This window comes from Bombus vosnesenskii, unplaced genomic scaffold (genome assembly GCF_011952255.1).
Source record: "Bombus vosnesenskii isolate JDL3184/JDL3185 unplaced genomic scaffold, Bvos_JDL3184-5_v1.1 scf7180000014564, whole genome shotgun sequence".
Classification (NCBI taxonomy): domain Eukaryota; kingdom Metazoa; phylum Arthropoda; class Insecta; order Hymenoptera; family Apidae; genus Bombus; species Bombus vosnesenskii.
The window spans coordinates 10,786-34,181 of record NW_022883523.1 but is presented as its reverse complement, the minus strand read 5'-3'; the positions used below and the strand labels follow the sequence as shown (position 1 = coordinate 34,181).

Sequence of the window (23,396 nt, the reverse complement as noted above, 5' to 3'; positions counted from 1 at the left end):
GGAATTTACGATTCCCGTTAGCGCGCTTCCTCGCGATCGCGTCTCTCCGCGAACGATCGCACATTGTTAGAAAAGAAAAAAAAAACAAACTAGAAGTAAATACGGAAAATATATTCTTTGCATGTTTTAGGTAAATTCTGAAATTATGAAGTGATATGATAACGTTTAAGTATGGTTAAATTTGTGTAAAAGCTTGAAATCGGTCAATTTAACAAATACTGGTAGGTTTAGTGTTACATGTGACAAAGAGTCTTTCTTTTACAATTTCTAACAATGAATGATTATGGTGATTATACAAATTATTTATGTATGATAACATTGAGCATGAAGCTGTATATGTTAAACATTTATCATTTAACATGTATTATTCTGATGTAATAATCTGATAAAGGAGTTTGAGTACGTATAACTACATTTCTGCAAATATAGACCTGGTTCTAAAATACAGATTTATCAACCAATATTTCGCGATTAATACTTTTACAAATTTAGAAACGTAAATAAAATTGATACCTTCTTCGTATTTATTGAACATAATTGTAAATACTTTTAACTGACACGGTTAATTTGGACGAATAATGTCGACCCGAAACAATGCAGAAGAAAATTGTGTTCAAGAACATATAAGGGAGATATAGATACAGTGATATATAGTATGATGTAGGCAGAATATAGACAGATATGGGTGTTGAGATAAGAAGAAGGTTATATACATTTTTCAAAATAAAATTACATTTTTCGATGCATTGATTGACGTAGTTCCTTATAAAGAAATATTAGCCCTTCTACTTTCTTTTTAACAGGTATAAATATTTTAGAGACATATGTTAGCGAGTACCTGTATCAACATTTCGGTTAATGTTGTAGTCCAACGCTACTGCTTATTTAATAGCGTATATTCAGTAAATCGTAAATCTACGAAATAATAGTTATTAGTTTCTTTTGACTTTTACTTTCTTTAACGTAGTTCAAAGTCATATACATCGTCGAGGTCGCCATTCTTAATAATTACATTTAGTGAATTACTTACAATTACATGTTCCTTTTCGTTTAATAAGACAAATTACAAAGAATGCGAGAAAGAAGGAAGAGAAAAAGAAGCCTATTTGTGTGAATGTATATGATTCTATATCATATATGTAGTATCGTGGACGAAAGGCCTAAGAAATATCGGGCGAACTATGAACAATGTCGCGAGAGCCGAGGCGCCGTCGGGCCCATCAATGTGTCATCGGTCTTTTCAAGTGCATAGTTTCGTGGAAAAGACCTACGTGACCCTGGCTACGAGCGTCTGCAGAACACGTGTGCGGTGGGCCTAGGAAAAAGACAACAGAATGCGACAACGGCCAGAGTGTTAGTCGAGAAGCAGAGCGTTATTCGACAAAGAGAGTGTGAGTCGAGGAGCCGAGTGCGAGTTGAGCGGACGCAGAGTTTGCGAGTGGCGTTGCCGAGAGAGCGTTGAATGCATTTTGTAAAATCGAGTCGTTAGCTAGTTATTTAGTTGCGCTGTTTTCTGTACATTTGGTGTGAATAGTTCAGGTTGAACAACAATCGTCTTTTTCTGTCTGATTAACATCTCTATTGCCCACTCCTTGTAAATATACTATATCACTATATTACATATAATTTTACCAATATAAATTTAGTTCCAATTCAAGTTTTGCACTGATTAGTCGCGTATCTACCGGCTTTGGTAGGTACTCGCACTGATAAATATTCGCTGATCTACAGAATGGGATACACAAATCGGGGCACCTAAATAACTTCGTTATTAATATTATGAAAAGAACTACGCAGGGCAAGGTTATACTATTTGGTAGATAATGTTTTTGCTAGAAGACATTTTTTAAATATTATTTTAAGGTCATCATCATTTATTTGTGCGATAATATACTTGTTTTATACATTCATCGATCCATCTCTATATTCGCAATAAACATTTAATTTAACAATTACTTAAACTCTAATTTGCCAAATTCAAAGTATAAAGTTCAAAGAGAACGTAAATACAAGAATAACATTGCGCGTCTTTCCTTGTCTTCCATACATAGTAGAATCTTGATTATTGGGACTAATAATGATAAATGTGTTTGAATGATAGAAAACAGCTTTTTCTGTACATCAAACCAAAAGCTACAAGGAAACAATTGGACGCTACATAAAATCATACGGGTTCCACAATTACTTATCTCTAAATCATATTATATTTCCTAACAAATTTTCTAATACATGCGTTTTAATAGAAGCAATTCCACCGAGTTGCTTTCATTTTGTGTTTCAAATCACGTTAGCTCCTTTTTGAGAGCTTCGCACGAGAAGGTCCAGCTTCATGGTCGATATTATCTATGTTCACTGGATTGTCTTTATATTTCTGAATAACTTCATCGGCACATTTCTTCTTGACTATATCATATTGCTTCTCAATATAAAACCAGTTATACACATCGATTTCTACGCACTTTTCGCATCCAGGTAATTCTTTCGTAATTTTAAGTACTTCTTCCAGGTCGGCTTCCCATATTTCTGTGACTCCTATATTCCGCACGTTTCTAAGCACCAAAACGCTGTCCCACGAGCTTCTCAGTATTGCATCGTCGACACTTGACCAAGCATTATGTACAAGCTGGCAGCAATCCCACATGGATATTTCTTTATGGACGTCCATCATATCCTGCTCCGTATCGCCAACAATTCTTAACATCATTGTTTTCAGTAATTCTATTCGGTATTTTCGCTTGAAACATGATATTATACCACAATTCATTGGTTGACGGAGTGGTGATACTTTAACTGGAAGAGACATAACTGTAACGGAACGATCTAAATCGCAAAGATCATTGAGATTGTGAAGTGACATAGCATTATCGAGTAACAACAAATATTGCTCCCTGGGAGCGTTCTCCCGGTGTCTTTCTTTGACTGATTCTAAGAAAAGATTTTCGTACCAGTCTTTGAAAATGGTACTGTCCATGCAAGCATTTTCTTTTGATTTGTAGATAGTTGAGAAGGCTTCTGTATCGTAATTGTATAAAGCATGAACAACCGGTTCGGTACCGATTAGCAGTACCGGCAACTTGCGACATCCGGTAGCATTTGCACAAAAAACTGCAGTAACGTAATGTTCGCACATTTCCAGGTTTTTTGTCGATTTCGCATGGTCCATAATGCAAGTTCTTTCTGGTACTATTTTCCACATTATTGTTGTGTAAACGACATTGTAAACGTTCCGCAATGTGATCTGACGTTCAAGCAGAAATCTGATAAAATCAGCTTTAAAGACTCGTGCTGCAACGGTTTCAGTTTTGGCTGGAACAGTTTCCGTGACATCCGCATTAGTAATACTGTATCGTTCTTTAAAGCCTAGTAACCAAGTGCGGCCGGCTCTAAAACTAGGAGATCCCATTAACTTCATATTAATTTCTAGAGCTCTTCTCTTTATGTCTGCTATTGTCATTTGTTCGTTTCTTTCCTTACATCGTAAGTACCATTGGTGAACAATTCCATCTACATCAACTACACGTCGTCTTATATGTTTTTCGTATCTGCTAAGTTCCATCCTGCTTTCGAATTGTCTTTTAATCCATTCGCTTTGTGCGTATATGCGGTACAAGGTGGCTTGTGAAATACCATACTTTTCTATTGCGGATTTTCTAGATTCACATCTTTTTCTCATCTCAAGGATATCGTATTTTTCGGCAATTGTCAACTGTATCGATTTTCGTTTTGACGTCATTATTGTTTGAAACGTTTCGACTGTAAATACCGCACTGAAATGTTGAGACGAGATTTTATTTCGACAGTTGTTGTCGTCGACAATTTTGATAGGGGGAAATAAATACTATGTGTATTAAACATGTATATAGGTATATAGGTATATACGTATATACGTATATTCTGATGATAGAACGTTCGGATGATGTATATACGTAATGTATAATCGAGGTTACGATGTATATCACAATAACAAATAGTATTCGACCGAGAGGTGACATTAAGCAGGCAGCACGAAAATAAGAATTTAGTACGAGAGTATTATGAGAATAAGAACAATTTTAATGCAAACAGTTTATAAATCAATGGTTTTCTCTAACTGAATTTATACATCTGTTCATCCTATAAACGGTAAACTTTTTAAGAAGACTAAAAACTCATGGATTCTACGAATGTTACAAACGTTCATTTCATGGATTTATTCTTGGAACATTTTTACGTAATTTTGAAAAGGAAAAAATAATAATTTTTACTACGAAGATAAAAGACTTAAAAATGAATTGTAATTTTGTCATCGTGCTTTATTGTTAATATCGAGTAATTTGAATACAGAGTCTTTTTCTGTAGAAAATTCGACGTAGAACATATTTGTGAAATATGAATTGGTCGAACAAAGAGTCTCGTACTTTTCACATAAAATGATTATTACTAGTGTTAGTTTGACTCATTTTAGACGTTTTGGTCCATCTTCTTCTCGTGGACAGTTCTGTCCGAACAGCCGAGCTAAACGGACGTGTAAAACTGCTTCGCCAAAAGTGCGGCAAGTGGCGAAAAGGAAGTTACGAACGTCAACGCTCATCGCCAAATGGTGGAAATCCGTGTCTTTTACTAAAAAGACTATTATCAAATCTAAAATGCAAAGTCACGTTCCACTGATAAAAATAATTAGTAAAGACGAAACATACTACATAAACTAAACAACAAACATTTCAAAACCAAGCTAATCAAGAAACGAAGAACAGGAATGCTCAGCTACAAACGAAGTTGAAATGGAACCAATAGAAAGGAATGAAGAGAATAAAACCAGTATCGAACTAACCTACCAGGATGAAAGCTGGAAGGTGGCAAGTTACAACAAAGAACGCAAAATTACACCAAACACAAACGTTAGGAAAGATATCGAAGCAGAAAGACAACAATGGCTACAAAAAATCACACTCCGAAACTCCTTCAGCGCACTGCCAAAGAAGAAAGAAACCGTTGTCAGCAGTATATGTACCACCGCGACACAAAATGACAACACAAATGTGGGAAGAGTACTTTCGACACTTAGGTGACAAGTATATTGCAGCTGGAGACTATAACTCAAAACACACACTATGGGGATCAAGAATCACCACACCTCGAGGCAGAACCTTGGAAAAATACATTAGAAATAATAACCTCAATATGCTATCCACAGGAAGACCGACATACTGGCCGACAGACCTGAGCAAAATTCCTGACCTACTCGATTTTGCAGTTACAAAGGGTCTAAACGCAAATAAACCAAAAATAACACCCAGCCTTGAGCTTAGCTCCGATCATACACCCATAATAATTACATACAGAAACAAACCAATACTTTACAGCAGTACAGAGACGCTATGCACCAAAACCACCAAATGGCAAACTTTTAAAGAAATAATCGAGAGCAAAACCAACTGCAACATACAATTGAAAACACCCGAACACATCGAACAGGCAGTAACAGCACTGACAGAAGCTATTTAAGAAGCAGCATGGGCAACCACTATACATGAACCAACCAAGAGACACACAAAAATAATTCCACTAGACATCCTCGAAAAAATTAGAGAAAAAAGAAAATCTAATGCAAAATGGCAAAAACATGGAGCACGAGAAAACAAAAAATACCTAAACAAACTTGCGAAGGAAATAAAAAAAAATAAAAGAGCGCAACAATAACGAATTCACAAAATTCATAGAGTCACTCTTTGCATACGAGAACACCAACTACTTCCTATGGAAAGCCACGAGAAAAATAAAGAAACCAATAAAACTAGTCCCAGCAATCAGAAAAGCAGACAACACATGGGCAAGAAGCAACGAAGAGCTAGCTGAAGAATTTTCCAACCACCTTTACAACACATTTACACCACATAATATCAACAACAGCAACCCCAAATGCCATACGGACGAGGATGCGCAAACCACTAGTACCTCAACTGACAAACACTACACCATACCTAAAACAGCAGCACAAGAAATTAGAAACATAATCGAGAAAACAAAAAATAAGAATGCATCAGGAATCGACCTAATCAATGGTAAAATCTTGGAAAACCTTCCGCCAAACGCGATATGTCTAACTACAATAATATTCAATGCAGTACTAAGAATTCAATACTTTCCTAAACTATGGAAACTGGCAAAGACCCACACCAAACTACATCTTACAGACCAATATCACTACTTCCTGTGTTTTCTAAAATACTAGAGAAAATAATATACGACCGCAAAAAACCAATAATAGAGGAATAATTAATACCAGATCACCAATTTGGATTCAGAAACAAACACTACATTATAGAGCAAATGCACAGAATGGTCAACGAAACAATACTAGCACTAGAAAACAAGCAATACTGTACAGCCCTCTCTATGGACATAGAGATAGCATTCGACAAAATAAACCACGAAAGCCTTCTACAAACAATCAGGAAACAATTCCCGGAGCAAATATACCAATTAATAAAATCTTACTTAAGCAAGAGAACCTTCGTAATAAAAATCAAGGACACATACTCTGAAGGCAGAGACATCCTACTGAACAGCGCGAACATACCGCAAACAAGGCAAGTCAAGTACCTATAAAAAAATACAGACAACAAGGAGACAAATGCATTGCCTAACAAGTCGAAAATCCAAATTAAGCATAGAAAATAAATTAAAAATATACAAAACGATCATAAAACCAATCTGGACGTATGGAATACCACTAGGGGGGGGGGCGGCAGCAGTGAGCCATATAAACAAAATAGAGACAGTACAAGATAAAATTCTTAGAACAATAGTAAACGCCCCATGGTACGTTTGAAACGAGGACACACGGAAAGACCTGGGAATACCAACTGTTAAAGAGAAAATTAGCAGATACGCAGGAAACTACAAAGAGAGAATAGGAACACACCCAAACCGGCTAGCTGCGAAAACGATCAACACCTTAAACGTGGATAGAAGACTGAAAAGGAAAACCCCAGCAGACCTCACAAAGGACACAACCTAACAAACACGAAGATGGTATCCCGCTGAAGGTAGCCACCCACATGATAATCAAACAGTGTTCGAGATTTGGAGTGGTTGCCTGGTAATTGCCGCGACCGTATGACCACTAGACGCGAGCCTCGGGCAGTACGACCGTCAAGGGTACCGTAATGCGGACCCATCATAAACAGTGGGCCTATTGTACAGTCCAGGTACCTTAGGACCTCCCGGAAAAAACCCATAAAATAAGAAATTGCTTTATTTTTATGCTACATCTCAGGAAGACCGGACACGCGGGTTTTCGCCAAGTGTAAGGTCACCCGCGCACGAACCTTCACGAAGGCAGCCAGCCCATCCTCAAACATACGGCTTTACCCAATGATGAGTTAGGAACAGATTTGAGACACACCGACCACGAACAGTATATTTAACAAGATAATCCGTAGACTTATGGACAGGACTCACTCTTGCACCAGTATCCTAAGAGTCAACACGTAGCAGTATTCAGTCAGTGAACATTACATTTAACAGGATAATCAGTAAACTTACGGGCAGTGTATTCAGAGTAGTAAGTGGAATTCAATAACTTAAAGACAGTTGTAATCAGAGTATTGAGTGGAATAAATAAGGTGAACTAAACCTCGCTCTTTACATTTATTATAATCCTCCACCTTGGACGCTAATAACGTTCAAGGCTCGCGATAAATAACCGATCATTTGCCACCTGACTGGTCGTTAGTAAGTTGTGCGTCGCAAGAAACAGCTAAAAAATTCTACCAAATGTCCTGTTTCGATCATTCGCGGAGAGACGCGATCGCGAGATATCACGTCAACGAGAGTTGTAAGTTCTCGTTACGATTAAACAATCGACGCCACGAACTGATCGATTCCCTTATTTCGATTATGATAATAAGGGTAGTTCAATGAAATTTCACAGAATTAACACAACTAAATTAATGTTTATTGCAACAACTTATTAACTAGAAAGATATAAATGGAACAACAAAAAGAAATGTGACTACGTAATGCGCGATACAAGATATGTGTGGACTGTTTGGCTTCTCGAAACGTTCTGATTCTTTCTGGAAGGCGACCCCCACTACCTTCGGATCACGCCACATTCTTTTACGCCAGATAAAATAACGGCCACGAATCGACGTTTCTGGAGGTCGCCCTGCTTAATGAACCATGCGCTTGCCACTACAATGTTTGTTTTGCCGGGCAGCCGCGACGATCCGTCTGCGACATTATAGTGCCGCGACCGACAGTTAAGAATATGATCTATGGCAAGCCGCATGGCGTAACATCCTCCCCCCGTTGAGAGGGTACCGATCAAATTAGCGAGATGTGATTGAAGTTCCCATCTTAGTTCGTCTCGGTGGCTAGTTGTTCGGGTTTCTCGAGATCGGGTTGAATTGGCAGTGGGACAAGCCTTTTGACGGCCCGATCCAAAACGCTCTTTGCCGTCTGAACTGTAGCTGTCCGGATGACACCATCGGCGCCTGGATGAACCTTGATAACTCGGCCCAGAGGCCAATGCATGGAGGGAACGTTGTCCTCTCTGAGGATGACGATTGTGCCTTTTTGGATGCCGTGTCCACCCTTGCTCCACTTATTGCGGTTGGTTAGCTCGTTCAAATACTCCTTATGCCAGCGGTTCCAAAAATGCTGTTTAAGCTGTTGGATATGCTGCCATCTGGAGAGTCGGTTCGATGGAATGTCTCTGAAATCTCGATCACGTAAGCACATTAGTGAATCGCCAATGAGAAAATGTCCGGGAGTGAGGACTAGGAGATCATTTGGATCGGTGGAGATAGGAGTTAGCGGGCGGGAATTGAGGACTGCTTCTATTTCTATGATAAGAGTATTCAATTGTTCAGAGGTGAGTAACTCGTTGCCGGCTACACGCCTGAGGTGGCGTTTCAATGACTTCACCGCTGCTTCCCATAGCCCACCGAAATGCGGCGAATGAGGGGGAATGAAGCGCCATTCGATTTGTTTGTCGGCTAAAAATGCGGTTACTTTTTCCTTGTGATCGTCCGATTGTAATAAATCGTGAATCTCTCGTAATTCGTTGCTTGCTCCTCTGAAGTTGGTGCCGTTATCAGAATGGATGGTGGAGCAATAGCCTCGTCGTGCGATAAATCTGCGAAGAGCGGCGATGAAGGCTTCGCTAGTGAGATCGTCAACGAGCTCGATGTGTACCGCTTTAATTGCTAGGCATACGAAAATGGCTACGTATACTTTTATCTGACGACAGTTACGATCTCGTTTTTCCTTGATGTGGAACGGCCCGCAATAATCGACGCCGACGTTTGTAAATGGGCGAGATTCCGTTACTCGCGCCTCCGGCAGATTACCCATCACGTATTCTACCGGCGGTGGTTGAGCGCGACAGCAGCGGACGCAGCCTTTGATCGCCCGCCATACTTGACTTCGACCGTCAACGGGCCAGTATCTTTGTCTTACTGCGTATAACGTAGCCTGCGTTCCGGAATGCATGTGGATCTTGTGCTCGTGGTCTATGATGCGTGTTGTAACGGATGACTTAGGTAATACTATGGGATGTTTCTGGGCGAAGGTCATCGACGAATGACTGAGTCGACCCCCGACTCGCAATATTCCTTCCTTGTCTATGAACGGATTGAGTCGCGTGAGCTTACCCTTTATCGCCGCGTTCCGATCTTTTTGGAGTGTGCGAATTTCCTCGGAGAAATGGATGTTTTGCAACAATTTTATCAGTTTATTGTGCGTTATGCGTAATTCAGTAACGGTTAGGGGTGCCGCTCGGTTCCTTTTCTGTTTCCAACGGAGGCAACGAGCTATGATTCGTATCAACTTGGGCCAGGATGAATACCTTTGCAACAAACAGTAATCGGGGGGGTTTGTGGACAGACAAATCGCCCCCTTCTGCTCCGGTACTTCAATTTGCGGTGTTAGCGCCCATGTCGGCCAATAGCCTTCCGACTGGTAGAGCCATGCAGGACCGTGCTGCCAGATGGTTGGGCGCAGAAACTCTTCGGGTGTTTGGCCGCGTGATATTAAGTCCGCGGGATTGTCGTCGGTAGGAACGTGGCGCCAATCACGGATGCTGGTTTTTGTTTGAATTTCGGAGACTCTGTTAGCGACGAATGTTTTAAGGGTGTGAGGTGATGTATTGAGCCAATGGAGGACGATAGTGGAATCGGTCCAATAGATAGTTCGAGTAATTTTGTGGGATAGGGCTTGTTGTATTGTCGACATCAGGGACGTAAGAAGGAGTGCTCCGCTCAGCTCGAGCCGAGGAATGGTCTGGCACTTGAGTGGGGCGACTTTCGATTTTGCGGTTAAAAGTTGGGTCCAAACACGGCCGTTGGTGTTAAGGGTTCGAAGATAAATACAGGCTCCGTAAGCCTTTTCGCTGGCATCGCAGAAACCATGCAGTTCAATTTCCATTGCGGACTCGATTATTGCCTTGCGTGGGAACCTGACGTTGTTTAATAAGGGTAATTGGGCATAGTACCTTTCCCACTCTGTATGTAACTCGATCGGAAGTGATTCATCCCAATCGATTTTCGACGACCATATTCGTTGAAGTAGCATCTTGGCCCGAACAATCACCGGTGCGAGCAGACCGAGCGGATCGTAAATTTTTGCAATCTCCGAGCTGATGATTCGTTTCGTGACTCGAGACGGCGTGGGTTTGACTTCGACCGAGTAAAGAATAGAGTCGTCGGATGAATTCCATAACACTCCCAGCGTCTTCAAGGTTTGCGAGTCGCCCAAAAAATGTTGGTGATTTGTTTCTTCTAAGGAGAGTCCGTGTAATAAGTCATTATCGTTTGACGCCCATTTTCGTATGTTTAAGCCGGCCAGTTGAAGTAAATTGGTGAGTTCTGTTCTGAGCGTGAGGGCTTCGTCCTTCGTTTCAGCTCCGGTGAGAGCGTCGTCGACGTAGAAATCCCGCTGCAGTACCTGTGCTGCACGTGGAAATCGATGTCCTTCGTCCTCTGCCAGTTACTTGAGGCACCGAATAGCTAGATACGGGGCTGCGGATAAACCGAACGTTACAGTGTTAAGCTCATATGTTTCTGTTTCTCCACTCGCGCTGCGCCATAATATCCTTTGATATTTCCGATCCTCTGGTCGTACGAGGAATTGCCGATACATTTTCTCGATGTCGCCGGTGAGTACGTATTGATGAGCGCGGAATCTAATTAATATATAAAATAAATCTTCCTGTAACTTGGGTCCTGTGTGAAGTGTATCGTTTAAGGAGGTTCCGGTAGTGCTTGGTGCCGATCCGTCGAAAACTACACGGAGTTTGGTGGTTTGACTCGATGCTTTGGTCACGCCATGATGGGGTAAATAGTATCCGTTGTCGTCGGAGTGGTTGTCATTGACCTTCGTCATGTGTCCCAACGCCAGGTATTCCTGTATTACCGTTCGATATTCTGATTCGAAGCGTTTGTCGTGCTGGAATCGGCGATTGAGTGAGGCGAGTCGTTTACTCGCCAGCGTTTTAGAGGATCCGAGTGACTGAAGCTGATCGTTGAAAGGTAGAGCGACGATGTATCGTCCTTCGCTGGTGCGTCGGGTGTGGGCTTGGAAGTGTTCTTCGCATCGTCGATCTGCCTCTGAGATATGTTTAATTGAGGGTCCTTCATCGATTTCCCAAAACCGCGCGAGGTCTGCTTGTAAAGTCGTCGTGGATGTGTGAAATATGTTTGTAGCGGTTTGGGAAGTTGGACTCCCCCCGATTACCCATCCGAATCGCGTCTTTTGCAGACGCAGTCCAGGCTCGTCTGGCTGCGTGAGGTTGACTTGTCCCACACACATCGACGCGAGTGTTGAACCTGAGCTTAATAGTACATCTATCGGAGCTGGTAAATGAAATCGTGGATCGGCCAATTTGAGATTTTTTGGTATCTCAAGTGTCGAACGATCGATGGGTTCGCTGGGAATTAAGGTTGATATGATTGGAATGATAAGGAACGTTAATGTCCGCGTGTATGTACCGTCAGTGGAAGTGATCGTGGCCGTGATGTGTCGCTTAGAGGTCGTTGTCAAGGTATCTAGAGCTCCGATCGGGACCGAACATTTTTTTTGCCGTATCCTTAACGATTTTGCTAATTCCTCGGTAATGAAGTTCATACTGGATCCGGTGTCGAGCAACGCTCGACAACGGATTGGTTGCTGTTTATCATTCAAAATATTAATCTGCACTGTGATGACTAGATCATTGGACAGTAATTCGGATGCTATTGGTTTGATATGTTCGGTCATGAACGGAGTCGTCGATCGTCGGCGTCATTGGTTGTGTGTTCGTTTGTCACTGGGCGGTGGACTTGGAGACGCGGCTGTTCGTGGTGTTTCCGATCTGTGGTCTGTTGTGTGCCTTTTGCGACGAGTGGGTGATACGTAGGGTGGCAAAGAAGGTGTTGTGGATCGGCTATTTGATGGGGAAGATTTCGGGCTGGACGTGCTGGAACGAGACCCTGAATGGCGTTTTGTCCTATGCAGCATTGTATGATGTCGTTCTCCGCATACGCGACATGATCCTGCGAAACAATGCTTCGTTGTGTGCCCTTTCCCGAGGCAGTTGAGGCATAGTGATGCCCTTTTGACCTCCCGAATGCGTTCGCGAAGGGATTTGGTTTTGAAGGTGTCACATCTCCAAATGGGGTGTGGTCCTTGACAGGTGGGGCATGTTGGAGTAACCTGTGTCGCCGTAAGTGCATGCCCTCGTGATGCGCGTTGACGGACAGGAGTAGTTTGTTCCGGTGATTCTCTTGTTTGTCTGACTGTGGTGATCGGTCTGGAGCTTCGTGCTAATCTCTCTAGGAAGTTTAGTAACTGAATGTACGGAGGCACCTCGTTGTTGGGCAGCGTCATTTCCCATTGCTTTTGGATACTTAGTGGTATTTTCGAGAGGATGAGGCTGTTGAGCATAGCACTGGTATCGGGGTAGGATTCTCCTAATTTGTTCAATGCATATATGTGTTGTTTAAATGTGTGGACTAAGCGCCTTAATTCCGTTGGAGATTCCTTGGTTATCCTTGGATAATCAATTATTGCCATGCAGTGACTGAAAGCTGTGTATCGTGGACATTCGAAACTTTCCTTGAGAACGGCAATAGCCTGACTGTAGTTTACATTACTAAGGGGTAACGCGTTTAAACAATCGGCTGCTTCTCCTTGCAGGGCGGACTGCAGGTAATGGAATTTCTGTATGTCAGTGAGACTAGGATTTTTATCGATTGTGGAGGAAAAGGTATCATAAAACGTGTTCCATTTTTCTAAGCTTCCGTCAAAGGTAGGGAGCCGAAGATCTGGTAATTTAATGGATATCGGATTTAAACTTGCGGATGATGCACAGGTTGGAGGGTTCATGGATGTCGACGGCGAAGCTGTTTGCGCGTTCCTCAGAAGATTTTGTAGCCTTGTGTCTACCGCGACGTACTGATCCCTTATTTCGAAGCCGCGCGCTTGTTCCTCCTCGTCCAATACTTCTAATTCGAGTTGAATCGCTTCGAATTGACTCGCAACTTCGGTCAGTTGTTTCTCGTAATTCTTTAATAAGGAATTTTGCTGACTCTCAGATTGCTCGTACTCGTCCAGTCGATTCGATAAATATGTGAATCGGCCGCTACAATAGCCTCGTCTCCGACGCAGAGAGATGAGTTGGTCTTCGCTCGGCATCGTTGCCGAGGTTAGGAGATGGTTGAAATAAGGAACGAGCTTACCTTACTGTCGTGCGGCGTGAGGTCGCGTGTATGTTAAGTTGTGAAATTCGTTGCGTTGATGATTGTCCAGCTGCGACGGAAGGCTGCGTGGTTGCGTTCCCTTGCCAATGGGATGTGCTTCTTCGAAGATGACGCGCCTGACGTCACTGGTTTTGATAAAGTCACGTGGTCACTGGTAAGTGCACTCTTCACTGGCACGTGATCCGGCTCGAAGGACCAAAATGTTTCGATCATTCGCGGAGAGACGCGATCGCGAGATATCACGTCAACGAGAGTTGTAGGTTCTCGTTACGATTGAACAATCGACGCCGCGAACTGATCGATTCCCTTATTTCGATTATGATAATAAGGGTAGTTCAATGAAATTTCACAGAATCAACACAACCAAATTAATGTTTATTGCACAACTTATTAACTAGAAAATATAAATGGAATAACAAAGAGAAATGTGACAATGTAATGCGCGATACAAGATATGTGTAGACTGTTTGGCTTCTCGAAAGGTTCTGATTCTTTCTGGAAGGCGACCCCCACTACCTTCGGATCACGCCACATTCTTTTACGCCAGATAAAATAACGGCCACGAATCGACGTTTCTGGAGGTCGCTCTGCTTAATGAACCATGCGCTTGCCACTACAATGTTTATTTTGCCGGGCAGCCGCGACGATCCGTCTGCGACATTATAGCGCCGCGACCGACAGTGAAGAATATGATCTATGGCAAGCCGCATGGCGTAACACTGTGATTCACAGGGTTATAAGGTTTTTATTTCCAACACTTCAGTTACACTGTTGAGTAGGTATAAATCGTAGATGAGAACTTGTCGCACGAACATAAGATAGATATGCACAATAGAGCAAGGCTCTTTTAGTTAAATTTAGTATGTCAGTGAATGTTCGGTAATCCCGAGAACCGACTTAGATAGATGATGTGAATTAGATTTTTCGAGCTTAGACTTAGACGTTAGACTTAGACGTTAGACTTTGTAGAAGAAGTTGACCTTTCTAGCGGCGTAGAAGAAGTAGTTGAGTTTTCTAGCCGTGTAGAAGAAGTAAAGTACAGCGACGATGTCACAGGTGAAATGCGAGCAGCGATATGATAAACCAAAATCAAAACGAAACTATTAATACCGCTTCTACAATCGGAGCTATGGATAATTCGACTCGTGCCATGCTCGACGCGATGCAGAAACAAAACCAGAATTTCACTAAGCAAATCGAACTTCTTACGCGACGTATAGAATAAACACAACGGATAGCCGACAGTGAGAACACGAGACGTGCAGCAGAGATAGAACTACTAGGCAGAAATATCTCTAAAATAAAATTAGGACACGACGCTACTACAGAATTAGGCTCCCTTATTACCATGGACGAATCTATTGCCGCGAGAGACAGAACTCCCCCACCATCTGCCCCGATTCGACCAGAGGCAGACAACTATCCCTCATATGAAGACCGTTTACCGCAATTCGCTTCTCCGAGCTTACGATCCAAAGACGCGATAGCATGTATTCCACAGTTAAATGGCGAAGACGATATCGGAGTAGAAGAGTTCATACGCGAATACGTGAAATGCGAGCCATGTGTTGCGAACAACCACTTTTACTCAAAATGATCAAGATCGAGAAAATTACGGGTAAAGACGCAATGGCCATCCGTAATATACCGATCAGCGAATACGGACATCCGTACGATGCCCTACGACGAAACGTAGCCACCCATGCCTCCGTTAGGGAGATACAAGACCAGCTACGCGAAACAACACAGCGCTACGACGAAAATGTTCAAAGCTATATCATCATGTTCCGCAGAGCGTTCAATAAGTTACAATATATTATGACAAACGAATATTCCGATGAAATTTCTGGACGAACAATGAACGATAGAATACTAAGAGACTCCGTAACCGATTTCATTCGAGGCCTAAAAACCGAAATAGGACAATTATTACTCGCCAATCCACCATACAATATCTTCGAAGCTGAAAAGAAAGTCGCCGACATCGAGCGATACTTCAGGGAAGATCGAAGTCGACGACCAAGACCAATGGAACGACCACGATTCTCCGAGTAGCAACGACCAACGACCTATAATCCCAACCCAACCATTAGAAAACCAACCCCAACACCTAATGCAATGCCAAGAAACTTCCGGCAAGCTGAACGAATGCCACTTGCCCAAAGAACTCAACTGAAATATTTCAAATGCAACCAAGTCGGGCATGTCTCCAGTCAACGTAGAAATTTTCAAACATCCAGCAAACATCCGATAACGGATAACGAAGATAATAATACCAATAACGAAACAGTCCAACAGGATGAAAGCTGGAAGGCGGCCAGCTATAACAAAAAAAGAAAAATAACAGGTAATCTAGATACGGAAAAGCAGCGATGGCTGCAAGAATTACCACTAAGAAACTCCTTCAGTTTACTTACGGAAGAAATAAACGACGACCAAGCAACCAAAAACACAACTAAATCAATGAACACAACAAAACCACCATCAATATTTGTCGAGGCCCAGATAATAGACCCGCTTATAGATCGACTAAATTATATAGTCGGGAAGAAAAACTACATAATAAAACAAACAAAACTAGAACAAGTAAAAATACAAACAAACACCCCAGAAACTTATAGGAAAGTGATAAAAGAATTAAAAGAAAAAAATGCTATATACCACACGTACCATCTCATAACGGAAAGGAGCTACAAAGTAGTTATAAGAGGACTGTATCCAAAAACTAACACAAAAAAACTAAGTGACGAATTAGCAAAAATTGACCAAACAAGAACTATAAACAATATGACAAGGTACGATACGAAGCAACCATTACTACTATTGTTACTAGAACTGGAACCCAGAACCAACAACAAGGAAATTTTTGATATTAAAAAAATACTAAACACAATAGTAACAGTGGGACCACCGCGCTACAGAAAAGATGTACCACAATGCATGCGGTGTCAACAATATGGACACACAAAAAATTACTGCAACAGAAACCCGGCGTGTGTCAAATGCGCAGGAAAGCACCTAACTGCCCACACACGGGAAAAATAAATGACGTAAAATGTCACAATTGCGGTGGAAATCACCCAGCCAGCTACAAAGGCTGCGTAGTCAGAAAACAACTACAAAGCAAACTTTTCCGCCGATTCGAAACAGGATACACAACAATTTCCACACGCAACAGAATAACACAGAATCTATGACAACACCAAATCCACAGCACGTGAACTCGATGAACTTTGTGAACTCGTTGTTGTTGTGCTCCTTTATTTTGTTTTTTATTTCTTTTGCGAGTTTGTTTAGGTGTCTTTGTTTTCTTTTGTTCTGTGTTTTTGCCATTTTGCTTTCGCTTTTCTTTCTTTTCTAATTTTTTCGAGGATGTCTAGTGGAACTGTTTTTGTTTGTCTGTTGGTTGCTTCAGGAATAGTGGTTGCCCTAGCTGCTTCTTGGATAGTTTCTGTGACTGTTGTTACTGCTTGATCGATGTGTGCAGGTGTTTTCAGTGGGATGTTGCAGCTGATTTTGCTCTCTAATATCTATTTGAATATGTGCCATTTGGGGGTTTTATTGCATAGCTTCTCTGTGCTGCTGTAAAGTATTGGTTTGTTTCTGTATGTAATTATTATGGGTGTATGATCGGAGCTAAGCTCAAGGCTGGGTGTTATTTTTGGTTTATTTGCGTTTAGACCCTTTGTAACTGCAAAATCAAGTAGGTCAGGAATTTTGCTCAGGTCTGTCGGCCAGTATGTCGGTCTTCCTGTGGATAGCATATTGAGGTTATTATTTCTAATGTATTTTTCCAAGGTTCTGCCTCGAGGTGTGGTGATTCTTGATCCCCATAGTGTGTGCTTTGAGTTATAGTCTCCAGCTGCAATATACTTGTCACTTAAGTGTCGAAAGTACTCTTCCCACATTTGTGTTGTCATTTTGTGTCGCGGTGGTACATATACTGCTGACAACGGTTTCTTTCTTCTTTGGCAGTGCGCTGAAGGAGTTTCGGAGTGTGATTTCTTGTAGCCATTGTTGTCTTTCTGCTTCGATATCTTTCCTAACGTTTGTGTTTGGTGTTATTTTTCGTTCTTTGTTACAACTTGCCACCTTCCAGCTTTCATCCTGGTAGGTTAGTTCGATACTGGTTTTATTCTCTTCATTCTTTTCTATTGGTTCCATTTCAACTTCGTTTGTAGCTGAGCATTCCTGTTCTTCGTTTATTGATTGGCTTGGTTTTGAAATGTTTGCTGTTTAGTTTATGTAGTATGTTTCGTCTTTACTAATTATTTTTATCAGTGGAACGTGACTTTGCATTTTAGATTTGATAATAGTCTTTTTAGTAAAAGACACGGATTTCCACCATTTGGCGATGAGCGTTGACGTTCGTAACTTCCTTTTCGCCACTTGCCGCACTTTCGGCGAAGCAGTTTTACACGTCCGTTTAGCTCGGCTGCTCGGACAGAACTGTTCACGAGAAGAAGACGGACCAAAACGTCTAAAATGAGTCAAACTAACACTAGTAGTAATCATTTTATGTGAAAAGTACGAAACTCTTTGTTCGACGAATTCATATTTCACAAATATGTTCTACGTTGAATTTTCTACAGAAAAAGACTCTGTATTCAAATTAATCGATATTAACAATAAAGCACGATGACAAAATTACAATTCATTTTTAAGTCTTTCATCTTCGTAGTTAAAGTTATTATTTTTTCCTTTTCAAAATTACGTAAAAATGGTCGATGAATAAATCCATGAAAAGAACGTTTGTAATATTCGTAGAATCCATGAATTTTTAGTCTTCTTAAAAAGTTTACCGTTTATAGGATGGACAGAAGTATAAATTCAGTTAGAGAAAACCATTGATTTATAAACTGTTTGCATTAAAATTGTTCTTATTCTCATAATACTCTCATACTAAATTCTTATTTTCGTGCGGCCTGCTTAATGTCACCTCTCGGTCGAATACTATTTGTTATTTTGATATACAGCGTAATCTCGTTTATACATTACGTACATACATCATCCGAACGTTCTATCACCAGAATATACGTATATACGTATATACCTATATACTTATATACATGTTTAATACACATAGTATTTATTTCCCCCTATCAAAATTGTCGACGACAACAACTGTCGAAATAAAATCTCGTCTCAACATTCCAGTGCGGTATTTACAGTCGAAACGTTTCAAACAATAATGATGTCAAATCGAAAATCGATACATTTGACAATTGCCGAAAAATACGATATCCTTGAGATGAGAAGTAAAGGTGAATCTCCACAATCCGCAATGGAAAAGTACGGCATTGCACGAGCCACCCTGTATCGTATATATGCACAAAGCGAAAAGATTGAAAAACAATACGGAAGCAGTATGGGATTTAGGCCTGACACAAAACGTTTAATACGACGTACAGTTGATGTAGATAGAGTTATTCACCAATGGTATTTGCGATGTAAGGAAAGAAGCGTACAAATCACAGAAGCAGAGCTACAGGGAAGAGCTCTAGAAATTAATAAGAAAATACGCGGATATCCTTGTTTTAAAGCCGGTCGCGCTTGGCTCCTAGGCTTTAAAGAACGTTTCAATATTACTAATGCGGATATCAGAGAAACTGTTCCATTCGACACTGAAAGCGCTGCAGCGGTAGCCTTTGCAGTTGACTTTAACAGATTATTGCATGAACGTCGGATCGCATTGAGGAACGTTTTCAATGTCGTTTACACAACAATAATGTGGAAAATAGTACCAGAAAGAACTTGTATTATGGACCATGCGAAATCGACAGAAAACCTGGAAATGTGCGAAGATTACGTTACTGCAGTTTTTTGTGCAAATGCTACCGGATGTCGCAAGTTGCCGGTACTGTTAATCGGTACCGAACCAGATGTTCATGCTTTATACAATTACGATACAGAAGCCTTCTCAACTATCTACAAATCAAAAGAAAATGCTTGCATGGACAGTACCATTTTCAAAGACTGGTACGAAAATCTTTTCTTAGAATTAGTCAAAGCAAGACAACGGGAGAACGCTCCCACAGAGCAACATTTGTTGTTACTCGATAATGCTATGTCACTTCACAATCTCGATGATCTTCACGATTTAGATCGTTCCGTTACAGTTATGTCTCTTCCAGTTAACGTATCACCGCTCCGTCAACCAATGAATCGTGGTATAATATCATGTTTCAAGCGAAAGTACCGAATAGAATTACTGAAAACAACGATGCCAATAACTGTTGGCGGCACGGAGGAAGAACTGATAGACGTCCATAAAGAAATATCCATGTGGGATTGCTGCCGCATTGTACATGATGCTTGGTTAAGTGTCGAAGATGCAATACTGACAAACTCGTGGGACAGTCTTTTGACGGTGAGAAATGTGCAGAGTATAGAAGTCACAGAAAAATGGGAAGCTGACATAAACGATGTACTTGGAATGCTGATAGATTTACCTGGATGCAAAGAGTGCGAAGAAATAGATGTGTTTAACTGGTTTTCTATTGAGAACCAATATAATATAGTCCAGAAGAAATGTGTCGAAGAAGTTCTTCAAGAATTTAAAGACAATCCAGTGAACATAGATAATATCGACGATGAAGCTGGACCTTCTCGTGCGAAGATCTCAAAAAGGAGCTAACGTGGCTTGAAACACAAAATGAAAGTAACTCGGTGGGATTGCTTCTATTAAAACGCGTGTATTAGAAAATGTGTTAGGAAATATAATATGATTTAGAGATAAGTAATTGTGGAACCCGTATGATTTTATGTAGCGTTCAATTGTTTCCTTGTAGCATTTGGTTTGATGTACAGAAAAAGCTGTTTTCTATAATTCAACATATATATCATTATTAGTTCCAATAATTAAGATTCTACTATGTATGGAAGACAAGGAAAGACGCGCAATGTTATTCTTGTATTTACGTTCTCTTTGAACTTTATACTTTGAATTTGGCAAATTAGAGTTTAAGTAATTGTTAAATTAAATGTTTATTGCGAATATAGAGATGGATCGATGAATGTATAAAACAAGTATATTATCGCACAAATAAATGATGATGACCTTAAAATAATATTTAAAAAATGTCTTCTAGCAAAAACATTATCTACCAAATAGTATAGCCTTGCCCTGCGTAGTTCTTTTCATAATATTAATAACGAAGTTATTTAGGTGCCCCGATTTGTGTATCCCATTCTGTATATCAGCGAATATTTATCAGTGCGAGTACCTACCAAAGCCGGTAGATACACGACTAATCAGTGCAAAACTTGAATTGGAACTAAATTTATATTGATAAAATTATATGATATAGAAACATATACATTCACACAAATGGGCTTCTTTTTCTTTTCCTTCTTTCTCGCATTCTTTGTAATTTGTCTTATTAAACGAAAAGGAACATGTAATTGTAAGTAATTCACTAAATGTAATTATTAAGAATGGCGACCTCGACGATGTATATGACTTTGAAGTACGTTAAAGAAAGTAAAAGTCAAAAGAAACTAATAACTATTATTTCGTAGATTTACGATTTACTGAATATACGCTATTAAATAAGCAGTAGCGTTGGACTACAACATTAACCGAAATGTTGATACAGGTACTCGTTAACATATGTCTCTAAAACATTTATGTCTGCTTAAAAGAAAGTAGTAGGGCTAATATTTCTTTATAAGGAACTACGTCAATCAATGCATCGAAAAATGTAATTTTATTTTGAAAAATGTATATAACCTTCTTCTTATCTCAACACACATATCTGTATATATTCTGCCTACATCATACTATATATCACTGTATCTATATCTCCCTTATATGTTCTTGAAGACAATTTTCTTCTGCATTGTTTCGGGTCGACATTATTCGTCCAAATTAACCGTGTCAGTTAAAAGTATTTACAATTATGTTCAATAAATACGAAGAAGGTATCAATTTTATTTACGTTTCTAAATTTGTAAAAGTATTAATCGCGAAATATTGGTTGATAATTCTGTATTTTAGAACCAGGTCTATATTTGCAGAAATGTAGTTATACGTACTCAAACTCCTTTATCAGATTACTACATCAGAATAATATATGTTAAATGATAAATATTTAACATATACAGCTTCATGCTCAATGTTATCATACATAAATAATCTGTATAATCACCATAATCATTCATTGTTAGCAATTGAAAAAGAAAGACTCTTTGTCACATTTAACACTAAACCTACCAGTATTGGTTAAATTGACAGATTTCAAGCTTTTTTCAATCCAAGTCATTGACTGGTTAACGTATAAAAAACCAGTCAAGGGATGTTGACTGATCTAAAGATGGAAAACCAGCGAAATTCGGCGACGATGCTGACGCAGAGAAAACCTGTTGCTGGATGTTGCTCGTCCCATCACTGGTCACTTGCGGGTAGAAATCCCGCGAAAAATGGGAAAAATCACGTTTCTTCACTGATGGAGCAATAACCATAACGAACGTCTCGACTTGAATATATTTTAATACGATATTTAATACGATTAATTGTATATTTTTATTTTGAAGGTCTTAACGATAAAATAGAAATGTTTAGTTTTATTACAGTTCCTTAGGATTATTGCGGTCCGACTAATTATATTTGCACAGCTAGTTGTCGCCTCGACCAAGGGATGGATTCCGGGTTACGCGCAGAGTCACCGGATGTAACTCCGGTGGGCACGCAGCAGGTGATAGTAGTGGTGCCAGCTGCATATTTTCCCAAAGATAATTCTAATTTAAATATAAGAACGGCTCCGATCATAGCCACGGCAAGAATTCTTAATAGGGTTGAGAAATGCTATAGATGTCATCTAATAGGGCATTCAACGAGTCAGTGTAAAGCGATCAAACCTGGCAAGGAAATATGCAGAAGATGTGGAGGTAAAGACCACAATATGTCAAACTGCAACAACGAGCCGTGCTGCGCGATGTGTAGCACCCGTAAACTAAACAACACAAGGCATGTCACAGGCTCATTGGCGTGCCCTACGTACAGATAGAGTGCAAAGCAGGGTTAAAATTAAGATCTTGCAGACTAACCTGAATAGTGTGCAAACTGGCACAAGACTTAATGTACCAGTACGCTTGCGAGTACCGAGTAGATGCGGTTGTCATCTCAGAATCGTATAGGCAGTAAGCGTACTGCTTTAACGATGCGAAAAATGACGCCTCCATTTGGATTCCGCTGTTCAATGGCAGGTTTCCTAACGAAGATACATTAATTAATAAGAGTGAAATAGTGGGCCTGGTAATTAACAATTGCTTCCCCATAAGTGAGAATTGCTCGCTCAATATCAACAGAAATGAGTTTAATAAATACGTTAATAAATAATCTGAGGAAAGACAGTAGGGAACATCATAAAATCATTACGGCGGGAGATTTTAATGCAAAAACGATGGCTTGTGGAGGAAATAAGACAGACAAGAGGGGCATAACATTAATGGAAGTGTTATGCAAGCATGGTCTGTTTGCAATTAGACTGAGACAAAAATACACATACATTAGGAATGGGAGAATTAGTTGCTCGGATGTAATCAGTGCAGATAATCATACGACTAATATACACGAAAATAATAAAGTCTTAAGAAATTATTCAACCTTTGACCGTTACTATATTTTACACAAATTCAAAACGAGGATAAGCAGTTGCAAATTTAATTATT

At 40.3% G+C, this 23,396-nt stretch overlaps 3 protein-coding genes across 3 annotated transcripts; 1 reads left to right on the top strand and 2 right to left on the bottom strand.

The window, feature by feature from the left end:
- Window positions 1–2,287: 2,287 nt before the first annotated feature.
- Window positions 2,288–3,733, bottom strand: LOC117240118 (jerky protein homolog-like). Its single transcript, XM_033505994.1, has one exon. It carries the CDS (start codon window positions 3,731–3,733, stop codon window positions 2,288–2,290), a length of 1,446 nt encoding a protein of 481 aa, XP_033361885.1.
- A 2,202-nt stretch (window positions 3,734–5,935) lies between these two features.
- LOC117240117 lies at window positions 5,936–12,243 on the bottom strand. Its single transcript, XM_033505993.1, has 5 exons — window positions 11,976–12,243; window positions 8,914–10,937; window positions 7,346–7,458; window positions 6,520–6,582; window positions 5,936–5,960 (listed from the first exon to the last, which is right to left on the bottom strand). The coding sequence occupies exons 1-5, from the start codon at window positions 12,241–12,243 to the stop codon at window positions 5,936–5,938; spliced, it is 2,493 nt and encodes an 830-aa protein (XP_033361884.1).
- Window positions 12,244–18,918: 6,675 nt separating this feature from the next.
- Window positions 18,919–20,390, top strand: LOC117240116 (tigger transposable element-derived protein 2-like). Its single transcript, XM_033505992.1, has one exon. The coding sequence runs from the start codon at window positions 18,919–18,921 to the stop codon at window positions 20,359–20,361; it is 1,443 nt and encodes a 480-aa protein (XP_033361883.1). The 3' UTR covers window positions 20,362–20,390.
- The last annotated feature ends 3,006 nt before the right edge of the window (window positions 20,391–23,396 follow it).